The 12,839-nt window shown below is 56.4% G+C and overlaps 1 protein-coding gene across 1 annotated transcript; it reads right to left on the reverse strand.

The window, feature by feature from the left end:
* Nucleotides 1–11,865: 11,865 nt before the first annotated feature.
* Nucleotides 11,866–12,408, reverse strand: LOC308536197 (protein SPO16 homolog; the record flags this gene model as incomplete). The annotated part of the gene is made up of 1 exon (XM_081115277.1): nucleotides 11,866–12,408. One exon carries the CDS (start codon nucleotides 12,406–12,408, stop codon nucleotides 11,866–11,868), a length of 543 nt encoding a protein of 180 aa, XP_080971403.1.
* Nucleotides 12,409–12,839: the final 431 nt, after the last annotated feature.

Genomic DNA, 12,839 nt, shown 5'->3' on the forward strand with positions numbered 1-12,839 from the left:
CTGTGCCAGAGGACCCCCTTGGGAAAGCCTGTGGCGGTCCCCAGGCGGGCTGGGTTTGGGGACCACAGAGCATTGTGGGGCTGGTATGGGTCCCCAGCACACCTGCACAGTGGAGAAGGAAGCCACAGGGTGGGCTCTAGAAGAAGCCATTCCAGCCCAGCTGGGATCCTGGGCTTCCCTAGCCTGAAGGGGCATGGCCTCAGGGGCAGCCATGTTCTCAGCTCAGCAGCTCCAGCACCTACTGAAGCCTGGGGCTTGGGGGATTGTGCTGGTTGTGGGAGCCAGGTCTACCTGTGGGTTCCATATTTGGAGCGCCCTCCAGAGGCCTGGGACCCGACCAATAGGGATTCGGGGAAAGGAGAGGAGGCGGGATCCCACTGAGGACTCCCTATTCTTGACACTCTGGAGCATTTCCCCTGGGCTGTTGCGCGCCTGCGCACTCATAGGGGTGCTGGTCCCAGACAAGGCAGAGTCCAGATGAGCAGCGCAGGTTAGAGTGAAGAGGTGTGTGTGGCAGCCTTGGGCTCGCGCCTAAAAGGGATCCTGCGTCCCTGGCCACACAGTGTCCCACACGGGCCCTTCCCGTTCCCTGGGACAGAGAGTTCCCACGCCCATTCGGCACTGTCTGCTTACCCTCAGAGCAGGTCATAGGCGGCAAGGATGCATATTTGGATAGGAAATCATCCTCTGGATTAAGGTGATAGACATCAAGTCCTTCACTTCACCGCCAGAACGCCCCGTGCCTAAGCGCTCCACGCACTGCCCCCTCGGAAGACACCGCTCCTCCAAGAGCGCCCTTGGACATACACACCCACACACCCCCCTACCACCACCACCCCCCCCCCCACACACACACACACACAGAGGCTCATGCGCTCAGCAGGTTCTTGAACTACAATGGTGTGCCCTGACTAGAGGGTCAGTCTGAGACCATTTGGGGCTGAGGTCCAATCCGAATCTCCAGCTCAGCACCCGTCTGTAGGACTTGGCACATGACTCTGGCACGGACCTCAGGAAGGACTTAGAGCACTTGACGCACCACCTGTACTAAACACACAGGACAGGCCAATGGCCTTTCTGGCAGCTTTCTCTAATCCCGCCCAGACATGGCGGCCGCCATGGTCCTGAGTCTTGGCTTCCTATGAGGGACTGGGACCCGAGAGCCCTATTTCTTGTGGTCAGAAGCCCGTCTCTACATCTTCCTACGTTGGTCAGCACCTGGCCAACCTCTTCACCTTCGGGACGCGGACTCAAAGACTTTGTGCATGTCTTCAAGCCTCTGTCGATCTCCTAGGCTGTAAAGGAGCTTGCAGGGTTCGCGATGAGCACAGCGAAACCACTTGATGGCAGTATGGTACCGCTGATGTGAATCCCAGGATTTCCGGGCACCATCCCCTTGTACTCCCTCCGCCCTTCGCTACCACAAAAAAAGATGCACAGGTATCATATCTGAACCACAGGCCAGGGCTCACGCAATTGGCCACTCTGAGGGTGATTGGGAAGAGTACACACACTGCCAAGTGAACTTTCATGAATGGGCTACTGAACAAATGAACGTCACAGAGACGTCGTGAACAGGCTTTCTGCGGGTCCATTGGATTTCGTGCTGCACGCGATAATTAAAGTGCTGCGTCAAGGTTGGCCTGAGCGCCCGAAACCCCTGGATGTGGCAGGGGTCTGCCCTCTGAGCCCTGAGGCCAACGAAGTCACCTGAGGAGAGCAGAAGACAGGCCAGGGTGCCAGGAGAAGAGGGGACCTCCAGATCCCTCTGCCCAGAATGAGGCGTGACTCCATGTATCATTGGACTGGAGCGCTTGGGCAAGTTCGGGGAAGACCCCTAAGAATACCCAGAGAAGACCCCTGAAGATACCATTCACTGGTGGGCTGAGAGGACAAGGTTCCGGCTTCTTGGGTGGAAGAATTTGGTGGCCAAGAGATGAGGAGAGGGATGCGAGATGCCAGAACTGCTTTGGTGGCCTTTCCAGGCCCCTTGCTGCTGGGGACAAGATCCCAAATGCACCCAAAACCCCAAGACAAGCAAAGGGGCTGGGTACACTTGTAAGGCTCTGGCATCTCCTTGCCCGTTTATAGATCCGCAAAAGGCGGAGGGAGAGGCCAGGCTCCCCGAAGGACGGATCTGTGGAGCCACAGTGCCATCCAGCGGAATGCTATTCCAGTCACAGTAGCAGCGCAGGGCCCCTGCGCCTGGGGATCCGCTGTGGAAGGCCTATGGCAGTTGCCAGGCGGGCTGGGTTTGGGGACCACACAACATTGTGGGCCGGGTCTGGGTGGCCGGCACACCTGCACAGTATCCAAGGAAGCCACAGGGTGGGCTCTGGAAGCAGGGGTGCTCGCCCTACTGGGCGCCAGGGCTGCCCGGCACTGAGGGGCGTGGCCTCGGCGGCAGCCATGTTCTCAGCTCAGCTGCTCCAGCTCCTACTGAGGACTATAGCCTGGGGGCTTGCGCTGGTTGCGAGAAATAGGTCCACCCATGGGCTCCAATATTGGAGCGCCCTCCGGAGGCCTGTGACCCGACCACCAAGGAGACGGGGAAAGGGGAGGTGGCTGGAGACCCATGAGCACACCCTCTTCCTGAACCGCTGGAGCATTTCCCCGCGCTTGAGTGCACATTCCCGCTCTCCTTAGGGTGCTGGTCCTAGACAAGGAGAGTCCAGCATGAGCAGGGCAGGTTAGAGTGAAGAGGTGTGTGTGGCATACTTGGGCTCGCGCCTAAAAGGGATCAGGCGTCCCAAGACACACAGTGTCCCACACGGCCCTTACTGTTCCATGGGACAGAGAGTGCCCACGCCCACTGGGCACTGCGTGTGTACGTACGGATCAGGTCACAGGAGGCAAGGATGCCTAATTGGAGAGGAAATCATCGTCTGGATTAAGGTGATAGACATCAGCTCCCTCACTTCACCACCAGAACGCCCCGTGCCTAAGCGCTCTGCGCACCGCCCCCTCCGAAGACACCCCTCCTCCAAAGGCACCCATGGAGACACACATACACAGGCTCATGTGCTCTCCAGGTTCTAGAATGGTGTACCCTGACTAGAGGGTCAGTCTGAGACCACTTGGGGCTGAGGTCCAATCCGAATCTCCTGCTCAGAACCTGGCTGTAGGACTTGGCACATGACTCTGGCACAGACCTCAGGGAGGACTCAGAGCACTTGAAGGGGCACCCGTACCAAACCCACAAGACAGGCCAATGGCCTTTCTGGCAGCTTTCTCTAATCCCGCCCAGACATGGTGGCCGCCATGGTCCTGAGTCTTGGCTTCCTATGGGGGACAGGGGACGGAGAGCCCTATGCCTTGTGGTCAGAAGCCCCTCTCTATAGCTTCCTCAGCCTGGAAGAACCAGGCCAACCTGTTCACCTCCGGGAACCGGAACCATAGACCCTGTGCATTTCTTCATGCCCCTGTCAGTCTCCTAGGCTGTAAAGAACCTTGCAGCGTTTGTGAGGAGGAAAACGAGACCACTTGATGGCAGTATGGTACCGCTGATGTGAATCTCGCCTTTTCCTGGCACCATCCCCTTGTACTCCCTCCGCCCTTTGTTACCAGAAAAAAGGGTACACAGGTATCACATCTGAACTGCTGGCCAGGGCTCACCCAATTGGCCACTCTGAGGGTGATTGGGTAGAGTACACACAGTGCCAAGTGAACTTTCCATGAATGGGCGGGCTACTGAACAAATGGACGTCACAGAGGCTTTGTGATTCGGCTTTCTGTGGGTCCCTTGGATTTCCTGCTGCACGCGATAATGAAAACGTTGTGCCAAGGTTGGCCTGAGCGCCGGAAACCCCTGGATGTGGCGGGGGCGGGCCCTCTGAGCCCTGAAAGCCAACCAAGTCACCTGAGGAGAGCAGAAGACAGGCCAGGGTGCCAGGAGAAGAGGGGACATCCAGATCACTCTGCCCAGTATGAGCCGTGATTCCATGCCGCATGGGACTGGAGCACTCGGGCAAGGTCGGAGAAGACCCCTAAATATACCCAGAGAAGACCCCTGAGGATACCCAGAGAAGACCCCTGAAGATACTGTTCACTAGTGGGCTGAGAGGACAAGGTTCCGGCTTCTTGGGTGGGAGAATTTGGAGGCCAAGAGAGATGAGGAGAGGGATGCGAGATTCCAGAACTGCTTTGGTGGCTTTTCCAGGCCCCTTCCTGCTGAGGACAAGACCCCAAGTGCTCCCCAACAACCCAAGACAAGCCAATGTACTGGGTAGACCTGTAAGGATCTGGTGCCTCCTTGCACCTTTTTTAATCCACAAAGGGCAGAGGGAGAGGCCAGGCTCCCATAAGGATGGATCTGTGGAGCCACAGTGCCATCCAGCGGAATCCAATTCCAGTTGCAGCAGCAGCGTAAGGCCCCTGTGACTGGGGATCCTCTGTGGAAGACCTATGGCGGTAGTCAGGCGAGCTGGGTCTGGGGACCACACAGCACTGTGGCCGGGTCTGGGTGGCCAGCACACCTGCACAGTGGCCAAGGAAGCCACCCGGTGGGCTCTGGAAGCAGGAGTGCTCGCCCTACTGGACGCCTGGGCTGCCCTGGGGTGAGGGGCGTGGCCTCGGCGGCAGCCATGTTCTCAGCTCAGCTGCTCCAGCTCCTACTGAGGACTGTGTCAGGGGGCTTGTGCTGGTTGTGGGAGCCAGGTCTACCTGTGGGCTCCATGTTGGGAGCGCACTCCAGAGGCCTGGGTCCCGACCAACATGGATTTGGGGAAAGGAGAGGAGGCGGGATCCCAGTGAGGACACCCTATTCTTGAGTCTCTGGAGCAATTCCCCTGGGCTGGTACGCGTGTGCGCGCTCACGAGGGTGTTGGTCCCAGACAAGGCAGAGTCCAGTATGAGCAGGGCAGGTTAGAGTGAAGAGGTGTGTGTGGCATTCTTGGGCTCGCGCCTAAAAGTGATTCTTCGTCCCTGGCCACACAGTGTCCCACACGGGCCCCTCCTGTTCCGTGGGACAGAGAGTTCCCACGCCCACTGGGCACTGAGTGCATACCCTTGGATCAGGTCACAGGCTGCAAGGATGCGTATTTGGATAGGAAATCATCCTCTGGATTAAGGTGATAGACATCAGCTCCCTCACTTCACTGCCAGAACGCCCCGTGCGTAAGCGCTCCGCGCACCGCCTCCCTTGGAAGACACCCCTCCTCCAAGGGCGCCCTTGGGGACACACACACACACACCCACACACACACCCACACACGCGCAGGATCATGCGCTCAGCAGGTTCTTGATCTACAATGGTGTGCCCTGACTAGAGGGTCAGTCTGAGACCATTTGGGGCTGAGGTCCAATCCGAATCTCCAGCTCAGCACCTGGCTGTAGGACTTGGCACATGACTCTGGCACAGACCTCAGGAAGAACTCAGAGCACTTGAAGGGGCACCTGTACCAAACCCTCATGACAGGCCAATGATCCTTCTGGCAGCTTTCTCTAATCCCGCCCAGACATGGCAGCCGCCAGGGTCCTGAGTCTTGGCATCCTATGGGGGACCGGCACCTGAGAGCCCTACGCCTTGTGGTCAGAAGCCCGTCTTTACAGCTTCCTTGGCCCGGGAGCACCTGGCCAACCTCTTTACCTCTGGGACCCGGACCCATAGTCCCTATGCATGTCTTCATGCGCCTGTTGGTCTCCTTGGGTGCAAAGGACATTGCACGTTTCGCGAGGAGCAAAGCAAGACCACTTGATGGCACTATGGTACCGCTGATGTGAATCTCGCCTTTTCCTGGCACCATCCCTTTGTACTCCCTCCACCCTTCGCTACCAGAAAAAAAGATACACAGGTAATATATCTGAACCACACACCAGGGCCCACCCAATTGGCCACTCCAAGGGTGATTGGGAAGAGTACACACACTGCCAAGTGAACATTCCTTGAATGGGCTACTGAACACATGAACACCATGGAGACATTGTGACTAGGCTTTCTGCGGGTCCATTGGATTTCCTGCTGCACGCGATAAGTAAAGTGCTGCGCCAAGGTTGGCCTGAGCGCCCGAAACCCCTGGATGTGGCGGGGGTCTGCCCTTTAAGCCCTGAAAGCCAATGAAGTCACCATAGGAGAGCAGAAGACAGGCCAGGGTGCCAGGAGAAGAGGGGACCTCCAGATCCCTCAGCCCAGAACAGGACGTGACTCCATGTATCATTGGACTGGAGCGCTTGGGCAAGTTCGGGGAAGACCCCTAAGAATACCCAGAGAAGACCCCTGAAGATACCGTTCACTAGTGGGCTGAGAGGGCAAAGTTCCCTCTCCCTGGGTGGGAGAATTTGGTGGCCGAGAGAGATGAAGAGAGGGATCCGAGATGCCAGTACTGCTTTGGTGGCCTTTCCAAGCCCCTTTCTCCTGGGGACAAGACCCCAAGTGCTCCCCAACACCCCAAGTCAAACAAAGGTGCTGGGTAGACTTGTAAGGCTTTGGCGCCTCTTTGCACCTTTTTTGATCCACAAAGGGCGGAGGGAGAGGACAGGCTCCCCGAAGGATGGATCTGTGGAGCCACAGTGCCATCCAGCGGAATCCAATTCCAGTTGCAGCAGCAGCGCAGGGCCCCTGCGTCTGCGGAAGGCCTATGGCGGTCGTCAGGCGGGCTGGGTCTGGGAACCACAGAGCACTGTGGGCCGGGTCCGGGTGACCGGCACACCTGCAAGTGGCCAAGAAAGCCACAGGGTGGGCTCAGGAAGCAGAGGTGCTCGCCCTACTGGACGCCTGGGCTGCCCTGGGGTGAGGGGCGTGGCCTCGGCGGCAGCCATGTTCTCAGCTCAGCTGCTCCAGCTCCTACTGAGGATCGTGTCAGGGGGCTTGTACTGGTTGCGGGAGCCAGGTCTACCTGTGGGCTCCAAGTTGGGAGCGCCCTCCAGAGGCCTGGGTCCCGACCAACATGGATTTGGGGATAGGAGAGGAGGCGGGATCCCACTGAGGACACCCTATTCTTGAGTCTCTGGAGCAATTTCCCTGGGCTGGTACGCGTGTGCGCGCTCACGAGGGTGTTGGTCCCAGACAAGGCAGAGTCCAGTATGAGCAGGGCAGGTTAGAATGAAGAGGTGTGTGTGGCATCCTTGGGCTCGCGCCTAAAAGTGATTCTTCGTCCCTGGCCACACAGTGTCCCACACGGGCCCCTCCTGTTCCGTGGGACAGAGAGTTCCCACACCCACTGGGCACTGAGTGCATACCTTTGGATCAGGTCACAGGCTGCAAGGATGCGTATTTGGATAGGAAATCATCCTCTGAATTAAGGTGATAGACATCAGCTCCCTCACTTCACTGCCAGAACGCCCCGTGCGTAAGCGCTCCGCGCACCGCCTCCCTTGGAAGACACCCCTCCTCCAAGGGCGCCCTTGGGGACACACACACACACACACACACACACACACACACTCAGGACCATGCGCTCAGCAGGTTCTTGATCTACAATGGTGTGCCCTGACTAGAGGGTCAGTCTGAGACCACTTGGGGCTGAGGTCCAATCCGAATCTCCAGCTCAGCACCTGGCTGTAGGACTTGGCACATGACTCTGGTACGGACCTCAGGAAGGACTTAGAGCACTTGATGCACCACCTGTAGGAAACCCACAGGACAGGCCAATGGCCTTTCTGACAGCTTTCTCTAATCCCGCCCAGACATGGCGGCCGCCATGGTCCTGAGTCCTGGCTTCCTATCAGGGACTGGGACCCGAGAGCCCTATTTCTTGTGGTCAGAAGTCCGTCTCTACATCTTTCTATGTTGGCCATCACCTGGCCAACCTCTTCACCTCCTGAACAGGAACCCATAGACTCTGTGCATGTCTTCACGCCTCTGGATCTCCTAGGCTATAAAGGACCTGTCAGGGTTGGCGAGGAGCAAAGGGAGACCACTTGATGGCAGTATGGTACCGCTGATGTGAATCTCGCCTTTTCCTGGCACCATCCGCTTGTATTCCCTCCGCCCTTCGCTACCACAAAAAATGATACACAGGTATCATATCTGAACCACAGGCCAGGGCTCACCCAATTGGCTTCTCTGAGGGTGATTGGGAAGAGTACACACAGTGCCAAGTGAACTTTCATGAATGGGCTACTGAACAAATGAACGTCACGGAGACTTTGTGACTCAGCTGTCAGGGGGTCCATTGGATTGAGTGCTGCACGTGATAATTAAAGTGCTGCGCCAAGGTTGGCCTGAGCGCCCGAAACCCCTGGATGTGGGAAGGGGCCGGGCCCTGTGCCCTGAATGCTGACCAAGGCCGCCTGAAGAGAACAGAAGACAGGCCAGGGTGCCAGGAGAAGAGGGGACCATCAGATCCCTCTGTCCAGAATAAGCCGTGATCCATGTCGCATGGCCTTTGAGCATTGGGGCAAGATCGGAGAAAACCCTTGAGGATACCCAGAGAAGACCCCTGAAAATACCGTTCACTAGTGGGCTGAGAGGGCAAAGTTCCCTCTCCCTGGGTGGGAGAATTTGGTGGCCGAGAGAGATGAAGAGATGGATCCGAGATGCCAGTACTGCTTTGGTGGCCTTTCCAAGCCCCTTTCTCCTGGGGACAAGACCCCAAGTGCTCCCCAACATCCCAAGTCAAACAAAGGTGCTGGATAGACTTGTAAGGCTCTGGCGCCTCTTTGCACCTTTTTTGATCCACAAAGGGCGGAGGGAGAGGACAGGCTCCCCGAAGGATGGATCTGTGGAGCCACAGTGCCATCCAGCGGAATCCAATTCCAGTTGCAGCAGCAGCGCAGGGCCCCTGCGTCTGCGGAAGGCCTATGGCGGGTCGTCAGGCGGGCTGGGTCTGGAAACCACAGAGCACTGTGGGCCGGGTCCGGGTGACCGGCACACCTGCAAGTGGCCAAGAAAGCCACAGGGTGGGCTCTGGAAGCAGAGGTGCTCGCCCTACAGGGCGCCTGGGCTGCCCTGGGGTGAGGGGCGTGGCCTCGGCGGCAGCCATGTTCTCAGCTCAGCTGCTCCAGCTCCTACTGAGGATCGTGTCAGGGGGCTTGTACTGGTTGCGGGAGCCAGGTCTACCTGTGGGCTCCAAGTTGGGAGCGCCCTCCAGAGGCCTGGGTCCCGACCAACATGGATTTGGGGATAGGAGAGGAGGCGGGATCCCAGTGAGGACACCCTATTCTTGAGTCTCTGGAGCAATTTCCCTGGGCTGGTATGCGTGTGCGCGCTCACGAGGGTGTTGGTCCCAGACAAGGCAGAGTCCAGTATGAGCAGGGCAGGTTAGAATGAAGAGGTGTGTGTGGCATCTTTGGGCTCGCGCCTAAAAGTGATTCTTCGTCCCTGGCCACACAGTGTCCCACACGGGCCCCTCCTGTTCCGTGGGACAGAGAGTTCCCACGCCCACTGGGCACTGAGTGCATACCTTTGGATCAGGTCACAGGCTGCAAGGATGCGTATTTGGATAGGAAATCATCCTCTGGATTAAGGTGATAGACATCAGCTCCCTCACTTCACTGCCAGAACGCCCCGTGCGTAAGCGCTCCGCGCACCGCCTCCCTTGGAAGACACCCCTCCTCCAAGGACGCCCTTGGGGACACACACACACACACACACACACACACACACACTCAGGACCATGCGCTCAGCAGGTTCTTGATCTACAATGGTGTGCCCTGACTAGAGGGTCAGTCTGAGACCACTTGGGGCTGAGGTCCAATCCGAATCTCCAGCTCAGCACCTGGCTGTAGGACTTGGCACATGACTCTGGTACGGACCTCAGGAAGGACTTAGAGCACTTGATGCACCACCTGTAGGAAACCCACAGGACAGGCCAATGGCCTTTCTGACAGCTTTCTCTAATCCCGCCCAGACATGGCGGCCGCCATGGTCCTGAGTCCTGGCTTCTTATCAGGGACTGGGACCCGAGAGCCCTATTTCTTGTGGTCAGAAGTCCGTCTCTACATCTTTCTATGTTGGCCATCACCTGGCCAACCTCTTCACCTCCTGGACAGGAACCCATAGACTCTGTGCATGTCTTCACGCCTCTGTGGATCTCCTAGGCTGTAAAGGACCTGTCAGGGTTGGCGAGGAGCAAAGGGAGACCACTTGATGGCAGTATGGTACCGCTGATGTGAATCTCGCCTTTTCCTGGCACCATCCGCTTGTATTCCCTCCGCCCTTCGCTACCACAAAAAATGATACACAGGTATCATATCTGAACCACAGGCCAGGGCTCACCCAATTGGCTTCTCTGAGGGTGATTGGGAAGAGTACACACAGTGCCAAGTGAACTTTCATGAATGGGCTACTGAACAAATGAACGTCACGGAGACTTTGTGACTCAGCTGTCAGGGGGTCCATTGGATTGAGTGCTGCACGTGATAATTAAAGTGCTGCGCCAAGGTTGGCCTGAGTGCCCGAAACCCCTCTATGTGGGAAGGGGCCGGGCCCTGTGCCCTGAATGCTGACCAAGGCCGCCTGAAGAGAACAGAAGACAGGCCAGGGTGCCAGGAGAAGAGGGGACCCTCAGATCCCTCTGTCCAGAATAAGCCGTGATCCATGTCGCATGGCCTTTGAGCATTGGGGCAAGATCGGAGAAAACCCTTGAGGATACCCAGAGAAGACCCCTGAAGATACCGTTCACCAGTGGGCAGAGAGGACCAGGTTCCTGCTCCTAGGGTGGGGGAATTTGGTGGCCCAGAGAGATGAGGAGAGGGATGCAAGATGCCAGAACTGCTTTGGTGGCCTTTCCAAGCCCCTGTCTCCTGGGGACAAGACCCCAAGTGCTCCCCAACACCCCAAGTCAAACAAAGGTGCTGGGTAGACTTGTAAGGCTCTGGCGCCTCTTTGCACCTTTTTTGATCCACAAAGGGCGGAGGGAGAGGACAGGCTCCCCGAAGGATGGATCTGTGGAGCCACAGTGCCATCCAGCGGAATCCAATTCCAGTTGCAGCAGCAGCGCAGGGCCCCTGTGCCTGGGGATCCTCTGCGGAAGGCCTATGGCGTTCGTCAGGCGGGCTGGGTCTGGGAACCACATAGCACTGTGGGCCGGGTCCGGGTGACCGGCACACCTGCACAGTGGCCAAGAAAGCCACAGGGTGGGCTCTGGAAGCAGGGGTGCTTGCCCTACTGGGCGCCTGGGCTGCCCTGGGGTGAGGGGCGTGGCCTCGGCGGCAGCCATGTTCTCAGCTCAGCTGCTCCAGCTCCTACTGAGGCCTGTGGCCTTGGCACATGAGCTGATTGTGGGAGCCAGGTCTACCTGTGGGCTCCAAGTTGGGAGCGCCCTCCAGAGGCCTGTGACCCGACCAACAGGGATTCGGGGAAAGGAGAGGAGGGGGGAACCCAGTAAGGACACCCTATATTTCAGCCTCTGGAGTCCCGTTCTGGTGTGTGCGTGCGCGCTCACGAGGGTGCTGGTCCCAACAGGGCAGAGTCCAGCATGTGCAGGGCAGGTTAGAGTGAAGAGTTGTGTGTGGCATCCTTGGCTCGCGCCTAAAAGAGAGCCTGTGTCCCAGGCCACACAGTGTCCCACAGAGGTCCTTCCTGTTCCCTGGGACAAAGTGCCCACGCCCACTGGGCACTGCCTGCTTTCCCTCAGTTCAGGTCACAGGCAGCAAGGATGCCTATTTGGAGTGGGAATCATCCTGTGGCTTAAGGTGATAGACATCAGTTCCCTCACTTCACCGCCAGAACCACCCGTGCATAAGCACTCAGCACACTTCCCCCATTGGAAGACACCCCTCCTCCAAGGACTCCCATGTAGACACACACATGCAGGCTCATGTGCTCACTAGGTTCTTTTCTTTTCTTTTTTTCCCCCCAATTTTATAACTATATATTTTATTTTTAAATCTTTAAATCTTTAAAGTAAATATATATATTTGAACATTATAATTCAACAAGTCTAACTTTAATAATCTTTCAAAAGAACATTTATTATTGATACTCTAATTTGGGTTAAATGAGTCACTGAGATTTATCTGTTGAAGTGTTTTCCAAACAGGACTTTGCTCAATGATGTAAGCTTTAGTTGTTATCATTCTGTAGCAGATGCTATCTATGTATGGTTTGGAGGCGATCTTAGCTATAGTGCACATAAGATCAATAGCATTTACTGCGTTGTGCACTGGAAGTATCCATAAGTTACTACCCAGGAATCTCTGCTGAATCCTGAACATCAGTTTCCATTCCTCAAGTCCATGGAGGGCAACAGACAGAACCAAAAAACTATTTTGGTGAATGTTAATAAACTTCTCAATTTTGGCTAGAAATGTTTCTTCAGCTGACATAAAGCATTCTTTAGCATCCATCAATAAAAATGCAACTCCAGTACAAGAAAATATAATTGATCCATTTTCCACTGAAGCTGAATACCGAACCTTGTGACTTCGGTTTTCCAGAGCAGTTGCAATTTCACAACTCTTAAGAGATGAACTAATAATAATGGTGGTTGTCCATTTTATATTTTCTTCTTCAGCACTTTCAGCCATCTGTCTTTTGATCAATCCGTTTTCTAATGGTACCACAAACAGGTCCGTAGGTCCTTGAAGCCAGCTCGCTGCTCCCAAGCTTCCAGAACTTTCTATTGGAGCGAGAAGCACAGCCTGCGGAGCAGAGAGGCCGGAGAGCCTCTCTAGCCCACGGAGCGCCTTCTTCACTCCTCACTAGGTTCTTGATCTACAATGGTGTGCCCTGACTAGAGGGTCAGTCTGAGACCACTTGGGGCTGAGGTCCAATCCAAATCTGCAGCTCACCACCTGTCTGTAGGACTTGGCACATAACTCTGGCACAGACCTCTGGAAGGACTCAGAGCACTTGAAGGGGCACCTGTACCAAACCCACAAGACAGGCCAATGATCTTTCTGGCAGTTTTCTCAAATCCCGCCCAGACATGGCGGCCACCATGGTCCTGAGTCTTGGC

Source organism: Myotis nattereri, assembly GCF_964212035.1.
Source record: "Myotis nattereri genome assembly, chromosome: X".
NCBI classification, from domain to species: Eukaryota; Metazoa; Chordata; class Mammalia; order Chiroptera; family Vespertilionidae; genus Myotis; species Myotis nattereri.